This window comes from Cotesia typhae, unplaced genomic scaffold, assembly GCF_013202065.1.
Source record: "Cotesia typhae breed Kobodo isofemale line unplaced genomic scaffold, CoteBio_Ctyphae contig_23, whole genome shotgun sequence".
Lineage (NCBI taxonomy): Eukaryota > Metazoa > Arthropoda > Insecta > Hymenoptera > Braconidae > Cotesia > Cotesia typhae.
In genome coordinates this window covers 2431088-2452138 of record NW_027423729.1, presented here as the reverse complement: position 1 = coordinate 2452138, position 21051 = coordinate 2431088, and the positions used below count along the sequence as shown (strand labels likewise).

Genomic DNA, 21051 nt, shown 5'->3' with positions numbered 1-21051 from the left:
ATATTTTTAAAAATCGCACAACGTTTGTATTTATTCAACTCATTTTTTACAGACATCTTTTTTTTTTCTTTGTAGGGAGAAGTAATTATATTTATTAGTTATAAAAAAAAAAGAAAAGAATTATTTTAACAACAGGAATATAAAAATAAATATTTGTTCTAGCGAGTAAATGTTTTAGTGTAAAAAAAATCGTAGATGAACGAAGCCATCATTCAAGGAGATTACAAGCTCAGATTCTCGTGTGTAGCTTTTTGTTGTTTGTAATAAAGCTTTTTTTAAAATCCAAAGCTGACAGACGAATTCACAAGTTGCATATAGGAGGAGCATGTACACACTGGGTTATGTTAGTGCGCCAGTGATGTAAATTTAATGCACCTTCTATACCGCTTTCAATGAGTTTTCTTGCGATTTTTATCGTAAAATTGCGACTTGAAGGGACTAGCATAAGGAAGGAAAAAGCTTAAGTAAAAGAGAAAGATAAATAATGATAAAAGAAATAAAAAGTAAATGTTTTTTCCTGCTCGTACAGAGAGAGACTTTGTGATAAGATCGCCCTTTTCATTTTACTGGAATAATATTTTACATTTTACGAATAATTATTAATTATTTTGATTTAAATATTCAATTCTCGGAAAATTACAAATCAGACCGAGCAACCTTAAAAATTGATATATGTTTACCTAATTACGATTCATTCTATTGGATAATAAAAATTGAAATAAATTAAACTCAAATAGCGATATTAATGTGAGTACATGTAATCATTATGTAGAAGCTCTTTTCCAATTTTCGACAAATACACTCGAGCTCGAGAATCCTATATAACGTAACATATGCATATTCACGTTGCTCTAGGCACTTATTACTTGCCTTGTGCTATATATCTTCTACATACATTTTCTCTAGTTGCTTTGTACATCTCATCTGTACATTAAGTGTACTAAGTAATGTGCCAACTATAAATTGTTGTCTATAACTTAGCAAGATCATTTAAATAATACAGAATTACTTTTTAGTTAAAACTGGAAATAATTGCTCTTAGATATTGCGAGATTTATTGTTTTAATTAATATTTATACTGGATATTGTTTATTTGCGAGTCGACAAAATAAAAAAAAATATTACTCAATACATTTTGTTGATAAAATCTCTCAAAATTATGAGATGCTAATTACTAATTAAATATTCAAGGCTTTAATCTACATAATTTGCATTGAACAATAGTTATATAGGCTATTACACTAAAGAAAAAATAACTTGAGTCAACAAAAGAACTTTTGGAGCAAAAGAGGAATTTTGAAAAGTTTCATCGTTTTAAATCAAGCAGAAAAATTCTTTAATTAAATAAATTTTATGACCTTATGTAAATATTAGTTAAGTCTTAATAAGCGTTAAATCTTTATGTGTAATAATTTAGCATAATTATAATTTTAATCAACATGTAATGTTAACTCTTTACTATAAATTTATATCATTGCACAATAAAGTGTCCCTGTTATTGGCCAGTAGGCTGTTGGGACTGTAATAAATAAATGAATAAATAAATAAATAAATAAATAAATAAATAGATAAATAAATAAATTAGTTAGTTAAAAAATTTGTCATCTTGATTGAAGAAGATAAAAATCTTTAAGATAATTTTCTTGAAACTCTTGAGAAAAGAAATAAAAGCTTTATTAAAAACAAATAGCTTTTTTTATATTTGTATTTATTTAATTGAAAATGATTGATTGAGACATTAAAAGAGAAGTAAACGTCAGAACTTATTAGAAAGTTAAACAGCCACAAATGAATATCTGACGACTAAACATGAAACTTAATCTACAATTGACTGAACGCTATATTTCATTTAATATTTTCTAATTAGATTTCAATTTATAACCTCAGTTAAACGGTGTTTTATGAAGTCGAAAATAATAATACAATTCTTTAATTGAATAACTAAAATTAAAATCTTGATGGAGAGATTCAATTATTGATCTAACTACATGGACTCGAGAAAGTAATGAATGAAGTTTAACATTTACGGTTTAAAAAAAAAACTATTAAATTTGTAAATGTATTTTTAAATATTAAACATGTAGGGAATGTTAAATTTACTATTCAAGCATAAAAACGTAAACAAACCTTATCATCAATACGTAACGATAAGGTGAAGACATATATATTGTTATTTTCGAAAGGTATAAAAATAAAACGGTAATAATAGTTGTATCAGCTCGTAAACTTCCGAACGTAACTTTATCAATGGTTGTTATCAGTTTTGGAACAGTACTATTTTGTATAAGTATAATGGTGAAACGTTCGTAATGCAGCGCGAATGTGCACACCGAAATCCATTACTTTGGTTAAAATACGTGGCCGAAGAGAGAACTGGAAAATGAAGATATGATGAGCGTAGGATGCAATAATAATTATTCTTAAGTACTTCTTAATGTACTGGGAATTAAGTGCATAACTACCGTTATTTATCACATATAACGTCCTTATTTGACAATATACCGTTTTATTTATCATTATTAATATATTTCATTAGACTATTGTTAAATTCTGTAAATTCTGTATTAATTTAGTCATTTATTAAAGAACTTTGCAATTTTGTCTTGGCCTCAAATTTTTAATCCTTCAATTATGTTATGGAATTTTTTTATTAAATTTTTCTCATAAAAATTTAATTGTTGTAAAAATCTAAAAAACTGTTTATTTAGTAAATAAAATTCTAAAATAGCGAAGAAAGTTCATTTCAGTATCATAATTTGATTAATAAAAATCAATAATTTATTGCTAAAATCGACTCACCTCAATAAATGATTTAGACGTTAAATTATTCAAATACACTGCAGAGACTGATTGAAATGACAACCCGTGACATTTTTCTTATTCTACATCAGTTTCAAACGTAAAATGTCTTTTAAAGTCTAGCTTTTCTCTTCTATATTTGACAGGTAACAATTTGTCTGTTGATAATTATCGCTAATCATTTATTAATCTCTTAAACTCACCGATGAATTATTTTTTAAATAAGAATTATAATTCCGATTTCCATTTATAATTTTAATTTCAACAGTAAATTACCGATCACAATTAAAATCACTCACTCATTTAAGAAAACTTTTTTTTTAATATTTCTAATAAAATAAATTTAGAGTAAAATAAACAAAATTATTTTTCCGACACATCCGATTTATTTGCCCGTCACCAAAAAAAAGTACATGCTTTAAAAATAACACTTGACACTAATTAAAAGTAAGTTCACGCACAATTTTATTCATCGACACTGCAATCAGTCACTGAATACGAAAGAAAAATAAATGTGTAATTTTCTAAGTTCCGTAATTAAGCGAATTTTAAATAAAACATTTATTGGCGAGTATTTAGTTTTAATAAAAAATATATCACAACAATCTGCGGTTTGAAAGTACGACATAAATTGTTTAGAGCAATAATAGAAGGATTACGACACGAGCGCCATTTTGTAGATGATACTTTACTGAAAGTCGGCAGTGAAGTGAGCAACTTTGCGTGACGTAGCATATATAGAACCCGTTAGTTCTAGACTGCAACTGTAACTTAGCGGAAGTTATTATAGTAACTTTTTGAAGAGTTACTCTCGAAATTGTTTACTTGGACTGAAATTCGCAGTTAAGTATTTAAATATTTTTAACTAAGTCAAGATTTTTAATAATTAAGATACTAAAATTAACTGAGATTATGAATTTTTTTTTAATTTAAAATTTTGAAATTTTTTAAAGTGTTTTTTTTTCCTAATTGATTTTTTTTAAAAAAAAAAAATTGACAATTATCAGCTGACCTCAGCATGATTAATAATTTGATAAATTAAAAATATTTATTAATAAAATTAATTATTTATTATTCATTCGTTAAAGGTATAAATGGTCAGCCATTATTTTTACTTGTTTTTTTTTTTTTAATTTTTTTTTATTTATGAACTGAAATTTTTGTACAATTATACAAAAAATATTATTTAAAAAATTGTAACTGGCAGTGAATTTTCATCCAATTTAATTATGTTTAGGTTAAGATAAATTTATTATTTCTATATAAATTCAATAATAAAATTTAAGATGCTTAGCGTCAGTTGGTAATTAATTGCCGTGAATGATTGAACAATTAATCCAATAAAAAATATTAAATTAAAAATCAGGTATGTATAATTTACATTTATTTATTATGTTCAATTTTTATAATACCGAAATCAGCTGACATCTGACAATTTTATTGATTTTTATTAAAAATTAATTATAAAAAAAAATATTCTTAAAAAATTTGCACTTGCAATTTTTTTTAATTTCTAGATGGGGAATTTTTTTATTAACGTTTGTTCATAATAATTTAGTAGTAACAAAATTCTAAAAAATTGACAGATGTATTTTATTTTCAGTATTATTAATTTTCCCAATTACTCTTCAGCTAATCACAAAATTTAATTTATAGAAATCATCAAAAGTCAAGATGAGTACACGCGCGTGTGGGTTTGTTATATTCCGTCGATTTAAGGGACCTATTGAATATTTATTATTGCAGGCGTCGTACCCTGAACATCATTGGACCCCTCCAAAAGGTAATAATATTTTAATTATCCGTAAATAAATTTTTTACAGTGAATTGTTACTAATTTTGATGGTTGAATTTTTTTAGGGCATGTTGATCCGGGTGAAAATGATATGGAAACTGCATTGCGAGAGACCGAGGAAGAAGCTGGTTTCAAGAAAGAAGACCTAAATATATTTCCAGATGCTAAGCAAGAAATGAATTACGACGTGAAGGGAAAACCAAAGACGGTGATCTATTGGCTTGCAGAGCTCATCAAAGAGAATCGTGATGTTAAAATGTCTCACGAACATCAAGATTACAAGTGGTTGATTCTTGATGAAGCTTGTAAACTTTCTGGTTTTAAGGACATGGAGGAAACTTTGAGAGTTTTTGATAAATATATTCATGATAATCTTCCATAGGTTAATTAAATTGGGACATTTATAATTGGATAAAAAATATATTACTTATATTGTGATATAATAAAAAGGAGAGAATGAGTTTAATTTTATTGTCAGATCAATGGTAAGATAAGTACTACTTTTGAGTTGATTGGCAAAAAAATTTTTTTTGTACCCCTTTTGGCATTTGTCATGCGATTTATTAAAAAAATTAATTATTTTTACAGTATCACTAATTCTACATAAAAATTAATTTAGCTGACATTTGATAATTTTAATAATTTTTTTTAATAAGTAAATTATGGTAAATAATAATTAGAAAAAAAATTGACATGTAGAAAATTAAAAAAATTGTATTTTTAATCTTTTTAAATTTCAAAATGTCAATTTTTTTTTTGCCATTATTTATTTGTCAGCAAAAGTTCTAAAAATTATTAATTATCTGCTAAATTAATTTTCATCTTCAATGTAATTAATTCCACACTTAAATAATTCCCGCCAGTGCGCAATAACTTCAAGAATGAAACTCGTCTGCGCATAGAAAGAAGCTTGCGCAAAAAAAAGACAGGTTTTATGCGTCAGCTGTTCCTCGAAGCAGTGCTGCGTTCACAGCTACACAGACCCTCGTCAAATTGTTGATGTATCGTGTGCATTGTTGATCGTAGCGTCGTTTCGCGTGGGTCTTATAATCATAAGCCCAACTCAGCTCGTGTATTCCTTTGTTCAATAGTGGTAAATAATTATTAATCATCGTGGTAACTGTTAAAAAACGATCATTGCGAATACTGTTCTGTGTAGAGTAGAAAATAAAAGCAGCAAGTTGACGAGCGTCAATTTCCGTCATTGCGCAAAAGCATCGAGCAGTACGTGTTTTTTATGTACTTATACGCGCACTCGTGAACGTTGACGATACAGAGAATTAATATTACATACATATAACATATAATTCCTACCAGCTAGCATCCGTTGGACTGTAGCGTCAGCCAAGTGATATTTATTTTTTTTTAATGCTTTTGTTTTTTATTTATTTTAGTTTTTGTTTTTGTTGATTTTATTAATTTTATGGCTGTTTAAGTAAATAATATTTTATTTACTGGAATTCAAAATACGTAACGTAAAATAAAATTTTTAAATTTTAATTCGAGCCTTTGCTGATATCTTGACGTGTACTGCTCTACATACATTTAAATATTAAACCCTTGGAAGACTTTGATTAATAATGGCACAACCAACGAGCAGCGCTTTGCGAGCACTTGCTATGGAGTACAAAAGTCTTCAAGAAGAACCAGTTGAGGGTTTTCGTGTTAAACTCGTTAACGAGGACAACATGTTCGAGTGGGAAGTCGCAATATTTGGGCCTCCTGATACTCTTTATCAAGGTGGATACTTCAAGGTTAGTTTTATATTTATTCATATATACCACATAGATTTATGCAATTTTACTAAACATTTATTTTTTTATGAATCATACTGAAGTTAGCCGTCAGCTGTCAATTTTAAAAATTTTTTTAACAAATCAATTACAATAAAAAAAAGCTTCTTAAAATTTTTAATTGTAATTTTTATTAATTTTCACATGTGGAACTTTGTAATTAATTTTTTTTAATAATAATTTAATTGATATAAAATTCTAAAAAAATTTTTAAAATTGACCGCTGACGGCTAACTTCATTATAATTAATTTTTTAATAATTTATAAACAATTTATTTGTTACAGAAGAGATAGTAAAAAAAAATGCATATGGAAATTTTCACAATTTTTTTCTATGTAATTTTTTAGATTTTTTTTACAACCATTAAATTAAAATTAATCTAAAAATTAGCTGTCTGCTGAATTCACCCTCATATTTTTTTAATTTTTTGCCTATCATTTGAATTTTTTTTTTTAAACATAAATATTGAAGTTAAATCATGAATTACGTGAAAAAATTACAAGTTTTTCTGTCACGACTAACCTTGACCAATTATTTATTTCAACAGAATTTTATTAACAACTAAAACGTGACTAAAGTTGGCAGTAATTCGAAATCAATGTTAAAATATCTTTCATAAATTTTTATTGATTTATTCGGAAATAATTTAATTTTTAAATATCTAGTAACAAATTAAGTAGTTTTGATACAACTGATAACTTGGGCAAAATAATTATTTAAAAAATTGCAATTTTTATTGCGTTTCAAAATACCGAGACTGTGCTCCATTTTATTATCAGCACTTAAATTTCACAATGTATTTTTATGAAAAATTTATCAGAAAAATTTTTTATTTCATAACGCAGAAAATTAATTTTTTTGTTTCAAATAAAAAAATAACTACTCATTGCTTTTCACATAATCAATCAACACAACACTATTAAGTTGCAAATTTTCCAGTTAAAATTAAGTACCAATTGCTTTTCAGTAATTACCTCCAGCACAAAAATAGCTAATTAATTGCTAACAATGTTCCGGGTGTTGCTCAAAAAGGAAATTCGAAATTCATTTCCGTGATTACCAATTTAAGCAACAGTTTCGAGACTCGAGCGTACAAAACTATAAAAATCAGCTTTCAGCTTTTAACAGTATTAACCAAAAAAGTAATCAATAAATTAAATGAGTCAACGTGTAATAAAATGATCAATGCTAAACTTTAGACAAGCAAGTAGAGTTCCCGCTATTTTTATCTGCGGCATGCGCAGTCTATTAATTTTTATAAAATTCTCCATTTATTATTCCTCAAAAAATAATATATATATATATATATATATATATATATATATATATATATATATATATATATATATATATATATATATATATATTAATTAAATTAAGCATAAACACTCAATTATAAACAATGAAATTTAATTAAACGAGTCAGTTTGATGAGTAAGAAAAATAAACAAAATAATTTCATGCAACACTTTCTAAACCACTTTCTGCATGGTTGAGTTTAAAAATATTTATATAATATTTCAGTGTATCTCGAGCATTGGGTACAAATTTTATTTATAATTATTATTATTATTTGTTTTTTTAAGTTTATATTACATATTTTTTTTATCATTAATTTATTCATTTGTCGTTACTCATTATTCATTACTCGTCATAAAATTATATTATATTTAATATACACTTTATATAATATAATATTAAATAAAATAACTTTCCTCGTTTAATTCTACTTGTCCTTTCACCGAGCACCAGATGTGCTTAATCGTTAGTCAACTAGGAAAGAGGAAAGTTTAATACATAATACTTGTAATTTTGTTAGAAACAATTATCTTAATTAATTAATTATTGTAAAAAAAAAAATATTTATTATTAATTTTTTTAAAATGATAATCAATGATTTACTTAGCTGAAGTGGAAACAAAAATTAGTCGATAATATAATGCATTGGTATAAGTTAAGCGTGTCGTCATGTGATTAATTATTAAAACAGTCTTGCGTTAATACGTAATCGTCATCATTTGTTATTAATGTTTAAATTTATTGTTATTGTTTTGTTAAACTCACTTGGATTTATTTAATAATAAATAATAATGTATAATTGTTGGTATAGTTTGCACGCTATATATATTAACATTTTTAAAAGAGTCAATTGACTTTTAAAAAATAGTACATTTGTAGTTTTTAACTTTGAAATGCTAAACTTTAGACGTTTTAGTATTACATCGAAGTACTGGAGCAAATAAAAAGTAGGTTAATTCTAGACTCAAGACTTGAGAGTTTAGAGAATGTCCCAAAGGATGGCCGGGATATTTGGGCCATGAGCAGGTCACCGATCAATATGGCAATGCTGTTCCGGTTGACGATGCCGCGTGGTATTAACTTATAAAAAAAATATTCAGATTTTACATTGATTTTAATTTATCGATAATTCTAATCAGAGTTTTGATTTTTTTAATGAATTCATTATTTTTAAACCACTAGTTTTTTGTCAAGCATTTAAATTAATATTTATTTATTTATTTATTAATTTACTTCCCAAAATTATATATATATACTACATATAATCCCTATAGAGACAAATAATTGTCTGTAGTACATAGAGTAGGGAAAAAGAGATATTTAAGTTAATAAGAATTAAGTTACTCTCTCATGAGCCTTAAAGGATAAATTAAAATTGAATTTGTGATTTATTTTTTTGTATTTTTTATTTTTATTTTTATTATTTTACACCTTATTTAATTTTGTGTTTGATAACTAAGTTTGTATTATTTTAGAAAATTAGTTAATTCCGAGTGTTTGCTAACCATTTTTTAATTTCAACCTTTTTCATTTTAAACTTATTGCTTATAAGTAATAATTCTGTATTTAACGTAATAGGTAAATCCCTAAAATACTCTGGCTCAGTCTCTATTTAATAAAAATAATTAAAATTGATTATCTGATAAACATCAAGTCTGTTATCAATTTTATAAAAATTGTTAAAGACAATATTTAAGATTTTTATAACGTTAGTATTGATAATTAAGAACTTGAAATGAAATTTAATTTTCAGTAATTTAGCATTAAACTAACAATTGAATTTTTTATTTCAGGCACACATGAAATTCCCGCCAGATTATCCATACAGCCCACCGAGTATTCGCTTTATGACAAAAGTCTGGCATCCAAACGTATATGAGGTGAGTGAACACGAGAATTATCGATTATACTTGTTAGTACTATAGAGTTTTATTTTTCATACCTTTTTACTTTTTAATTTTACATTATTCGCTTTCCAGTCATGCCTTTACACACTCCAATCCGTAACACATCTTTTGTGCTGGAACTACTTAGATAAATTTACACTGCTTTTCCACTTTTACATTGATTTATGTCTGAAACAAACATATAGAATTATTAGAATTTTTTTTTATTACAAAAAAACTTTCTTAATAATTAATCAATTTAAACAATAAGTTTTTTCAGTTGTAGGAAATTAAGTACCTGATGTATTTATCAACTTACATTGATTTCATTTTTTTAGTCATTAAAAAGAGATTAAACCGTATCAAGTCTGGAACTATAATTTTAAAAAATGATTCCACTTATCATTAATAAAAAAAATTACTCATAATAAACTACTTAGTCATACTAGTGATATTAAACACAAAAGACATTGTCAATTATATTGCTAATATTTCTACCGTGAAATATTTCATAGAATTGTTATCAGTCTATTTTTTTTTTAATTTTATCTTGGAAAAATTTTAAATAAATTTCTTATATTTTAATTAATATTCCATTTTTTTTCCTAGCTATTTATAAAATCATTGGTACAAATTTATGAAAAAAAAAACCAATACTAAACAATTACATCAATATTGGAAATTTTTTTCTTGTCTGCAGTTATTTTTAAACTTGAATTATTTTTTCCGTGTAACGATTTATTAATTCCTGCATTTAATATTTGATGGATAAACAAATCAATAAAAATATTTCTATTTTTGGTAAAGTACTTTATTAAATATTAAATATTAAGATTAAACGACTAGATAAATTTTTTAATTTATTTGTTTTTCTACAATTCAGCAAACAATTGAAAATAAAAATAATTTTTAATTATCACAATTATTATTGAATAAAGATAATTAAGCTGGCGAGAGTTTGTCTAGTCAGCATTAATGTATAAGAGAGAAATCGAAAGAGAGTGCGCGTAGATTGCGTGCCAAGTTGAAGGCTTTTTAGAAATGAGACGAAGACTGATGTAGAAGAAAAAAAAATGGCAATTTGCCATCCCGTATATATCCTACTTCAATCTCTCTCAATTTATATACATATGCATATAGATACTTTTTTTTATTTGTCCCTGAGAACAAAGGTCCGACGACTGCGTCAAATGCGTGACGAGATCACTTTAAACAATAAAATAAATAATTTTTAAACTTTTGTAAAAATTTTTCGAGTAATTAATTTTTTTTTTATTTTTTTTATTTAATATCTAGTTTCATTAGATTGATATAACAAATGTAATGTAATATAAGATTTCTTTCGAGTGAGATTAAATCGTGAATGAGAGCTTGGGTACACCTTGGCCTACTTAGGTTGCAACAGTCGAGGATGCAGCAACCACTAGAGTGTATACACTGTACACTAGAGTTTTGCATTATCGAATTAAAATATATCTAATACAAACTCTTTGATCATTAATTTATCTTTATTGCGTTTTAAAATTGAATTTTTTCATTTTAAATTATCTTTTATCAGACAAGTATTTTTATTTTTTCGTTTTTCCCAACTACAAAGTACTTTATGATAATAAATAGGAGTATTAAATAATATTATTCAATTTTAATAATTTTTTTTTTTTTTTTTTACAGAATGGAGACTTGTGTATTTCTATTTTACATCCACCAGTCGATGATCCACAAAGTGGAGAATTACCATGTGAAAGGTGGAATCCAACTCAGAATGTCAGGTAATTATTATTAAATTATTATTATTATTGTCATTGTTATTTTTGTTAAAAGGAATTGCGTTCTTTTTTTTGCTATCACTTGTAAAAAAAAAAAAAAAAAAAAAAGTTTCCTTTTTTATAAGTAGAGATAATTTAAATTTATAACGGTAAATATATTTATAAAAGAGGTCAATGTTTTGAACAAATATTAATAAAATATATTTTCTTAAAATATCATACTATTTAAAAAAAAAATAAATAAAATTTTTTTTTTTTATTTTCAATTAAAAAAAATTTTTTTTCAAACATTTTATTTAAAAAAAAAAATTTTTTTTTTATAAAAATTATAAATACTAATTATTTAAAATATTTTTCAGAACAATACTGTTGTCAGTGATATCACTTTTGAATGAACCAAACACATACAGTCCAGCAAATGTTGATGCTTCGGTAATGTACAGACGTTGGCGTGATTCCAAGGGTCGAGACAAAGAATATGAAAATATTATCAGGTAATTACTATATTAAAATTAAAATAAACAAAGAGTTATCTTCTTAAAAAAAAAAAAACAACAAGTTATATTTATTTATTTATTTATTAATGTTTAAAATAAAAATTACAGGAAACAAGCTCAGGCAGCTAAAGTGGAAGCCGAAAAAGAAGGTATTGTAGTTCCGCTCACACTTGAAGATTATTGCATAAAAACCCGTGCTAGGCCTGCAGAGCAGCCTTTAGATATGACAGACTTTTATGATGATGAGTATGAGTTGGATGATGATGACGACGAGGAGCACAGCGCTGGTGAATACGGAGACGATGATGATAGTGGCAATGGCGAATCGTGATCTATTTTATAATTTATTTTAATGATAATTATTCTTACAATATAAATAACGATAATAACAATAATAATAATAATTCTATAAACGGTTTATAAGCCATTATTATTATTGGATTCGTGTATAGATTGATTAATTGAACACACGGGCTTCTTAATAATTAAATAAAATGTGATTTATGCTCGTCGCTACAACACTTGTGATTATTCAATCAATTACATGAAAATCGGCTCAATTCAAACGTCAAATTCTTATATCAACTATTTGATTTAGAGCCTAATTATATTTATGATGAAAAAATAAAAATGATTAAATTAAATGATCTCGTGTGTGTAAAATACTTGCGAATCTAACGAATATTTTGTCATTTTGCTAGAAAAATTAATTCGTATTTTAATGATTATTGATAAGTAACACCGATAATAATTAATATAGTCGAGAAAAAAATAAATATAATTTTTTTTTTCCTTTTTTGATGGGTTTAGTTTGGTAGGCAATTCATTCGATGCTATTATTATTATTATCAAAGATAGAAATCGATTTTTAGAATAATTATTTAACTTGAAACATCACTTGATACATTATTTAATAATTATAAATATATAAACATATATTAATAATTAATAATAAAAAATAGGAGCGTTCTGCTTGCTATAATGTATCTGGTATTAATATTTAATTATTTAATTAAAATTATTAGTCAAATAAAATAATTCAAATTTTGAATTGTTTGTATAAATCACCAGTGAAATTTTAATTTTATAAATTTATCTAAAATTATTTTTTTTTTTTTTTTTTTTTTTTTTTTTTAAGTTATATTTAAATAAAAATCAACAGTACTAATAATTTTAAAAATAGATATTAGATATTATAATAAAAATTGGAAATAATTACGTTTTTTATTTTAATATAAAATTTTCTTATGTCCTATGTACTCATTTGTCGTTATACATATACAATGTATTTTATAACTTTTATTTTATTGACAAACACTGGTGTAATGCATACTTTAAATAATCAATTTTTATTGGAAAAAAAATTTTCTTCTCTTGTTTTATTCAGTAAATAAAAATATTTTCTGCAATCAATAATTAAATTTAGTAACTGCAAGGAATAATAAATATTCCACGTGAGTTAATAATATCGGATAACCGCAGCAATATCAGTTGATGGTTAAGATTGAATAAAACTGTATTTCAGATTTGGATTCAACGTTGAAATAATTAAAATTAAAATTTTAACATTTCGCTTTAATCTGGCAAGCTCACATTAATTTAAAAATTATTAAATTTAAACAATGTACCACGGGGTTATGTATTGATTGAAATATAATTTTGTAAATAGACAACTTATAATAATAATCGAAGTATAAATATTTACATATTATTGCTTCTTCGATTGCACCGACGAAACCTTTGGTTTGCCTCAACCTTATCCTATTAATGATGATACTGATGCTTTAGGTAGTCTTTTACAATTTGGATCATCCTAAAAAATTAAGAAAAATTTTATTAATTATATTTATCAAAAAAAAAAAAATCTGTTATTAAGAGATTAAGAAAAATTTTGTTTCCAGGTTAACTAATGACATTTTCAAAGATATAAGCTCATCACGATGTTACACTCATCAAGAGCTTTCATTTGAGTACCCACATCAATTTTTCATATATTTTATATATTTATATATATAAATATATGAAAAATATATAAAAATGCATGTGGGTACGCAAATGAAAGCTCTTGATGAGTATAACATCGGAATGAGTTTATATCTTTAAAAACGTCTATATTTAAGAAAATACAGTGCAATTTAACAAAAGTCATTATTTAATAAAGCATAATTAAAAAATTTTTTATAAATATACATACTCTTTTACAAAGATGATGAATTTCAATTCCACCATTGATATTCTCTTCTTGCGGTAGTTCTTCAGCAAATGTTGTTAATTCAATTCCCGAATTACTTAATTCCTTTTTATTATCTTCCATCATTCCCGAAGGACTTGCCTGCAGAAATTAAAAAATTTTAATAAATAAATTAATTGATATAAAATTATTAAATAATTGTAAAAACTAACGTTAATAATCACGCAGCACAAAAGCACAAGGCAAAGTTGTCGAATCATTCTTGGAGTTTTTTAATAATGATAGAAAATTAAATAAAATTGATTAGAACAAGCTCTAGAGAGACTGAGTGTAAATCTTAGCCTTTGCTTATTTATATAAAATTCCCCTCTTCAAATTTATAGAAAATTTTAATAAAAAAAGTAATAAATTTTTCTAAAATCATTAAAGTTGTCTATGTCTCTGGGGAAGAACTTTCAATCTTTTTAAATTTTAATTTTTTAACGTGGATTGATCAAGGACAAATTTTCAATATCATGAAAGTAGTTGTCAAGGTCCTAACATAAATTTTAATAAATATACATCAGTCTAATACATTTTTAAAAATTCACCGTCTAACTTTTAGGCCATTAGTTAAATTAATTATTCAGTATCAACTAAATTTTTTTATTTAATCTCATCGATTTTATTATAAATTAAAAATATTAAAAATATGAGGAAGATTTGAGACAAATTAAAAAAAAAAATACAGCAAAATAAATTAACTTGATTTATTTTTATAATTTATTTCTTATCTTATATATAATAAACGGAACATTCACTCGCTAAAAAATGAGTTATCACAAAAAGTTATTTACAATCAAAATTCTTTCCAAATACCAATTACTTAAAAAAAAAAAATGTACAATAATTAAAGTTATAATAAATCAACATTTTGGAATACCAATCAATAAATGATTTTTCGGAGTACAAGTATCCGGTACTAACTTAAACAAATAAACATTATAACCAAATTCTTGAGCTTGTAGCTTTCTATCAGTGTCAATAATCTTCATACACTCGTAACCTTGTTGAGTCTTGGCATTTTTATCATCGTGAGTCTGGTCAGCCGCGTGACCAACAATCAAATAGTCTCTAAGATTGATATTATTTTTAAAAAGATTACTTCGCGGGTAAGTAATATGATGACAGTCTTGTATCGATCCATAGCAGCACGGACAGCTCACAAAAATAGCTTTACTCCTTATGCAATGCTGGATCACCAGATCGGTAGCAACACCGCAGGCGTGTAAGGATGTCCCGATATCAAAATCTCCCTGAAAATAATCCAAGTTACACTAATAAAATTTAACATTACCCAACTTGAGCTTATCAACTCTATCTCGTGATCGATTTAAAGACTCTTCTTTATTCTCCAGTAAAATAATTGTACAATTTGGCAACAAGTACGCAATGAGAATCCCCAAATGGCCGCTTCCAGAACAAAAATCAACAATTACGTCTCCGGGCCGCGCAAATTTTATCACCGGCTTGCATAAATTCTCAAGCTGCTGAAATTTTCTCTTCAATCGCGCCTGCGGCAACGATCCACCTTCAGGCGTAGCTTCGTAGGGAATTTTTTCCCAATCAATATTTATGGCTTCGTTTATTCCATAAACTCCATCGTCGTTCGCATCACCGCTATTGATTTTAATGTCAATCCCCATTTTTCTGACCAGCTCCAGCGATTTTTCAATGTCATCCTGCCGGGTGTAGACTCTACCGCGTGGCTTGTAACGCTTTGCATCGTTTTTATGGAGACTGTGGTCTGAAACAATAGGCAACGAGTAATTTTTACGGCAAATATTCGGTTCTAACTCTAGTAAATTCAAGCATTCCATCAATTTCTCGCTGCACATTCGCTTGTACCACTTAGCCGTCAGTGGTAGTAATTTCAGTACATCGTCTTTGGACAGTAAATGTATAAAAATATGAATACAAACAAATATTATAATATCTGCCAAAGTCATAAAAGAACCTTCGGCATAAACATGCTCTAGTATTAAATTATCATCGTGTTATACTTGATAAGCAAATTTTTTCGACATTATATACTTGTTTATATTATGCAGACGCACTGGTTGCGACATGTGTACCTCGAATCTCGCTACATCAACTGGCAATTCGGTTAAATTATCAATTTCTTCGTTGCTTAAATACTTGAGCGTTGATATCAATTCAATCTCACAGTACCTTGTCCAAGTACTCGCTTCGACGGGAGCAAGCAGACATGATTCCTTGAAGCCCAATAAATTTCTATAGTCCGGATTAACATTCATGTCAATATTTTCTATTGATGACAGTTTTATGATTTGCCTCAGACAGGTACAAAATCCCGCGATTATGTTCGATGAGTTGTAGATAAAATTTGGCAGCTGACATGATTTAGCCTCATACGGCATTTCGCAGTTATCTATCACGCTGTATTGATATTCTGATACATCAATCGTGTATTCACGAGCATTAGATTTGTTTTCACTCTGTACCAGTGTTATCTTCAATGAAGAGTTTCTATATTTTATTGTCAGTAATGCTATTATTGTTTCAATTGGTGCCTTACATACGTCGGCGAGAGAAAATATTTCTAAAAATATTTCCTTTTTTTTTTTTTGTTTTTTTTTAAATTATTTAATAACTAATTTTAATATTTTTAAACACTTGCACGTAATTGTTTGGCTACTTTACGGATTATCCTTTTTCTCAGAATATTTTCACGCCAAAATACTGTTACGCATGACAAAAATGATAGGACAAACATAACACCTTGAAATTTGAAAAATTCACGTTCTTCCAACCAGGCAACTCTGTCGCAACTGAAATTATAAAATATAATTTATTAGTACAATTTTAAAAATTTTTTTAACAAATTAATTACAATAAAAAAATGCTTTTAAAAATTTTCACTTGTAATTTTTATTAATTTTCACATGTGAAACTTTTTGCTACTGAAAAAAAATCGTCGAAAGAATTGTCCATTTTAAGATCATTAAAAAAATTAAATTTAATTATAAAAGAAAATAAATTAAAGTACCTTCTAGTGACAGTTTCACCAGTTTTACATCTCAATATCTCCTTGTAACGTGAATGAATACAAACACCAATACTTTTACTCGCGATTTCAAACGCAGTGCAAGGATGACACTCTGTTATTATTTCGTAGTCTCCATTTGTCGTACACGTTGCATTGCGCTCCAAATTTTCAATAAAAGGTTTGTTATTTGTACTATCTGTCCATTGACTCTCAACTATTAAAACAAGAACTGTCAATCTATAATATGAAAAGAAATTAATTTATTTATTAATTATTATTAATTAATTTGAGGGTTGAAAAATTTAATGAAAGGATAACCTACAATATTAAATAATACAATATTGTGATAAATAATTATATATTTACCCGCCTAATAGTGTAACAGCAAGTAACATACGTTTCTTTGTACACGACTCAATCATTTCGGATATTAATTATTTTTTAGATCAAGGAAATTGTTTAATAACATGTGGATTCTTTTATAATATTAGATCAAAGTCTCTTAAATTTAATTTTATGTTGGTATAAATATTTTTTTTTATTTTATTGGTCAACATGCGTGATGATGAAATTACGCGGGAAATTTAAAATTCAAATTTTGTTAATTTTAAAATAGAAATTTATAAAGAGCAAATTTATTTTTAAAAAAAAATTTTTTTTACTTAATAAATTATAAAAAAAAATTACACTCATAGTTTTTATAAATTTCTTAGTGTAAAATTAAAAAAAAGTTTTTATTGAAAAAATTCTAAAATTTTACAGCTGTCGGCTAATTTCACTATCATAAAATAATAACTAAAGGAACAAAATAAATAAATAATATTTTGATTAATAACTTTTTTTATTTACATTACATCATTACAGCTTGTCGCAGTTTATTAAAAAATAAACTAAATTTATAGATTTTTATCTAAAAAATACATTAAAAAAATTTTAATTCTAGCAAAAAAATTCACTTAAAAATTCACATCAAAACCTTCCAAGATCCATCTGGCAGCAGTTGAATTTCATTTTCATCTTCAACTAACTTATCGGAGGCCGAAATTTCTTTGAAATACCCGTCAACAACAAGAGACTCAAAGGGCGCATGTTTATTACAAACCGGACAATTCCAAGTGGGCCTAAACTCGTTCATTTGCAAGTAAGATCTTACGTCAAAACACTGCAAATGTGTGCAAGAAAAGGCCCTTGTGCCAGAAAATAAATTAAAAATAGCGTTTTTTATAACAGAAAACTCATGAATTACTCAAATATAAAATGATAAATAAATTCTTGACAAGCTATGTCGGCGAGAACTGCTTACACACTGAGCTTTAAACTTTGAAGGTTCAAAATTTAGTTAAAGCTAGTTAAAAAAACCCGCTGCTAAGAAAGCTGCTGCTGCCAAGAAACCTGCTTCTCCTAAGAAGGCCAAAGCTCCAGCTAAACCCTAAAGCTGCTGCCGAACCCAAAGCCAAGAAGGCCGCTGCTCCTAAAGCCAAAAAAGCTGCCAAGGCCCCAACTGCCAAACCCAAGGCCCCAAAACCGAAAAAGGCCGCGGCTCCTAAAGCAGCCAAAAACCCAGCTAAGAAAACTACCGCCAAAAATTAAATGAATCTTAAATTTCCTAATTGAAATAAAATTTAAACTTTGAAGGTTCAAAATTTAGTTAAATTCTATACTTTGCCAACTATCCCACTCTTTTTTTTTCCTTATATTATATTAGTTAATTTTAAAGGTGGATATTATATTAGTTAATTTTAAAGGTGGACCTTAAAACTCATTAGGATATTGTCGGACACTTTATACCTGAAGTACTTGTACAAAGCGTCTAACAATAAACCGAAATATCCAAGGCAGTATTTAAAATATTTAATCTCCGAAAATTAAGTAATTTCTAAGTACCTAAAATTTGTTTTTAAATTTTGATTTAAAAATTTTTTAATTTTTTCAAGATTGTATTAATTTTATAAAATTTAATTAATTAATAAAAAAAAAATTTATTTACAGTTTTATTTTATGAAAAATAATTTTCAACGGTAAAAAATTTTTTAATAATTTATTTATATTAAAAAGTTTACAATATCAATTTCAAATATTTCAATATTCATCGTCTTCATCTATCTTAAACATTTCATTAATTTCAAGAAGATTTTTTCTGTGGAAAATTGCAAAATTTTTGAAGAATCCATCAAGCAGCGTACGGCTCTAAGTAATGAAGAAAAAAAATTAAATAAATAAAATAGTTAAATTGAATATAATTAAAGAATTTTCTTATTTATTACTTACTTTTTCTGGTACAGCTTTGATCACATTCCAAAAATCTTCGAATACCACCTGAAGAAGTTCAATCAAGTCTGATAAAACTTCTCGCTTTATAAGACGCCTTTCAGTTGAAGAGGCAAATTTTTTAATGCATTCGTCATTTTCACTGGTAGAATTCTCTGCCTAAAAATTTCAAATTCAGTTATGATTTAAAAAGAGAAAATAATTATTAATAAGAAAAAATAATACTCACATAAACAATTGCACAGAGTAAAAAAATTGCACTGATCAATAAAAAAATTTTCATGATCAAAGTTTTGATTTAATAAATGGAAAAAAAAAAAAAAAAAATGTGCTACGTGCAGTTCAGGTGCAAATAAGTATTGGAAAGATTTGGTAAGTATCTGTGCAGGTCTGAACTTACCTTAGAAAATCCCATTTATTCCCACCTCTAAATTTTTGAAAATTATACCTGAAGTACTTACCCCTCAGTACACTGACTATATACTTAGTCGTTTTTATCTATTAAAATAATTTTTTTTTTTTTAATTTACTGTACGAGAAAAAAAAAAGAGGATAGTAAAATTAATTTTTGTTATATTTTATGCTTCAATTTTTTGTTTATTCATGTAAATTAAATAGACAAATGCAAAGTATTCAAAAAAATGAATTATTAACCGCAAGTTGAAGGGTCCTCGTTTTTTAAATATGTTTCGATTTCGCAGATTTTTCCTAAGATGTCCATGAATACTTTGTAACCTTTTTTTGTTGCTGCTTCTTCTTCCTGTAAATGCAATAGAAAAAAATTTTGAAAAATCCTTTGACTTTATTTTGCATGAAAAAAAAAACAAAAATCCTTCTCAAATAAATGGCCACGATTGTAAAAACAGAAAAAAAATTTGACTTGAATCAAATGAAAAATTCTTGAATTAAGTAAAATTTACTAAAACCAAATTTTATTTAAATAATATCAAGAATATTAAAAACTTGAAAAACTAAATATTTTTATCACAAAAAAAAAACTCACCTCATCTGATTTTCTGAACCATTCACGAATAAAATTCTTCATATAATTTTTGAATTCCTCCCAAGCGTCTAATAAAGTATTTCTTTTATCAATCAAGTGACTTTCAGTCGAATTTGATAATTCTGATGTTTCAATAGTTAAATTTTCCGGTAATACTCCTGCATTCGCCTGTAATTTTACAATTATACGAAAAAAAAACCCAAATAAATTTTCTAAATAAAATAGAAAAAAAAAAACTTACAATAATGAGCGCGCAAGCACAAACAAAAAGTCCTATCGTTATGCGAATCATTTTTAAAAATTATTTACTACAAACTTAAGTGGATTTAAAAATTTTAATAACAGAAATGTGCTCCAAACTACACCAAGGTGACTTGAGACTAAATTACTTCCTTTAACTCATTTTAGAGGTTTTTAAGAACTTCCCCCTCTTTGAAGGTCGAAAAATTTATCTACGCTTCTTACAAAAGTCTATTGTCAGTTACTTAAAGAGTCCATAAATTAAAAAATCATTATCACTAAATTTTAAAGTTCGAGGGAAAGTTGGTTTAAAATGATTTACTACAAAATTTTGTACATTATTTTTCATTTATTTTAAAACAAATTAAGTCAATACAATTATTTGAATATTTTCAATTAAAATTATTAGTGTAAATATAATTAATATTTAACTTCCAATATCTCTTTGAAAGTTTCCTTCATAC

At 26.1% G+C, this 21051-nt stretch overlaps 5 protein-coding genes across 7 annotated transcripts; 2 read left to right on the top strand and 3 right to left on the bottom strand.

The window, feature by feature from the left end:
* Positions 1–3612: 3612 nt before the first annotated feature.
* Apf (purine phosphoribosyltransferase family protein Apf) lies at positions 3613–5060 on the top strand. 3 transcript variants are annotated; one of them, XM_074238882.1, is made up of 4 exons: positions 3623–3641; positions 4086–4165; positions 4456–4582; positions 4660–5060. In XM_074238882.1, the coding sequence occupies exons 3-4, from the start codon at positions 4474–4476 to the stop codon at positions 4974–4976; spliced, it is 426 nt and encodes a 141-aa protein (XP_074094983.1). In that variant the 5' UTR covers positions 3623–3641; positions 4086–4165; positions 4456–4473; the 3' UTR covers positions 4977–5060. The 3 variants fall into 3 exon arrangements, with proteins under 3 accessions (XP_074094984.1, XP_074094983.1, XP_074094982.1); XM_074238883.1 differs by lacking the exon at positions 4086–4165 and having other exon boundaries at positions 3613–3641; XM_074238881.1 differs by lacking the exon at positions 3623–3641 and having other exon boundaries at positions 3931–4165.
* Positions 5061–5547: 487 nt separating this feature from the next.
* Positions 5548–13542, top strand: LOC141524719 (ubiquitin-conjugating enzyme E2 R2). Its single transcript, XM_074238728.1, has 5 exons — positions 5548–6348; positions 9481–9567; positions 11245–11342; positions 11699–11833; positions 11945–13542. The coding sequence occupies exons 1-5, from the start codon at positions 6175–6177 to the stop codon at positions 12165–12167; spliced, it is 717 nt and encodes a 238-aa protein (XP_074094829.1). The 5' UTR covers positions 5548–6174; the 3' UTR covers positions 12168–13542.
* A 1220-nt stretch (positions 13543–14762) lies between these two features.
* Positions 14763–16448, bottom strand: Gstcd (glutathione S-transferase, C-terminal domain containing). Its single transcript, XM_074238727.1, is given in 1 exon segment — positions 14763–16448. A coding segment is annotated over 1 exon segment (1515 nt). The 5' UTR covers position 16448; the 3' UTR covers positions 14763–14932.
* Positions 16449–16451: 3 nt separating this feature from the next.
* Positions 16452–17582, bottom strand: Jtbr (jumping translocation breakpoint protein JTBR). Its single transcript, XM_074238730.1, has 3 exons — positions 17443–17582; positions 17077–17313; positions 16452–16858 (listed from the first exon to the last, which is right to left on the bottom strand). Exons 1-3 carry the CDS (start codon positions 17496–17498, stop codon positions 16696–16698), a joined length of 456 nt encoding a protein of 151 aa, XP_074094831.1. The 5' UTR covers positions 17499–17582; the 3' UTR covers positions 16452–16695.
* A 2386-nt stretch (positions 17583–19968) lies between these two features.
* Positions 19969–20727, bottom strand: LOC141524676 (uncharacterized). Its single transcript, XM_074238669.1, has 3 exons — positions 20589–20727; positions 20348–20515; positions 19969–20104 (listed from the first exon to the last, which is right to left on the bottom strand). The coding sequence occupies exons 1-3, from the start codon at positions 20637–20639 to the stop codon at positions 19994–19996; spliced, it is 330 nt and encodes a 109-aa protein (XP_074094770.1). The 5' UTR covers positions 20640–20727; the 3' UTR covers positions 19969–19993.
* Positions 20728–21051: the final 324 nt, after the last annotated feature.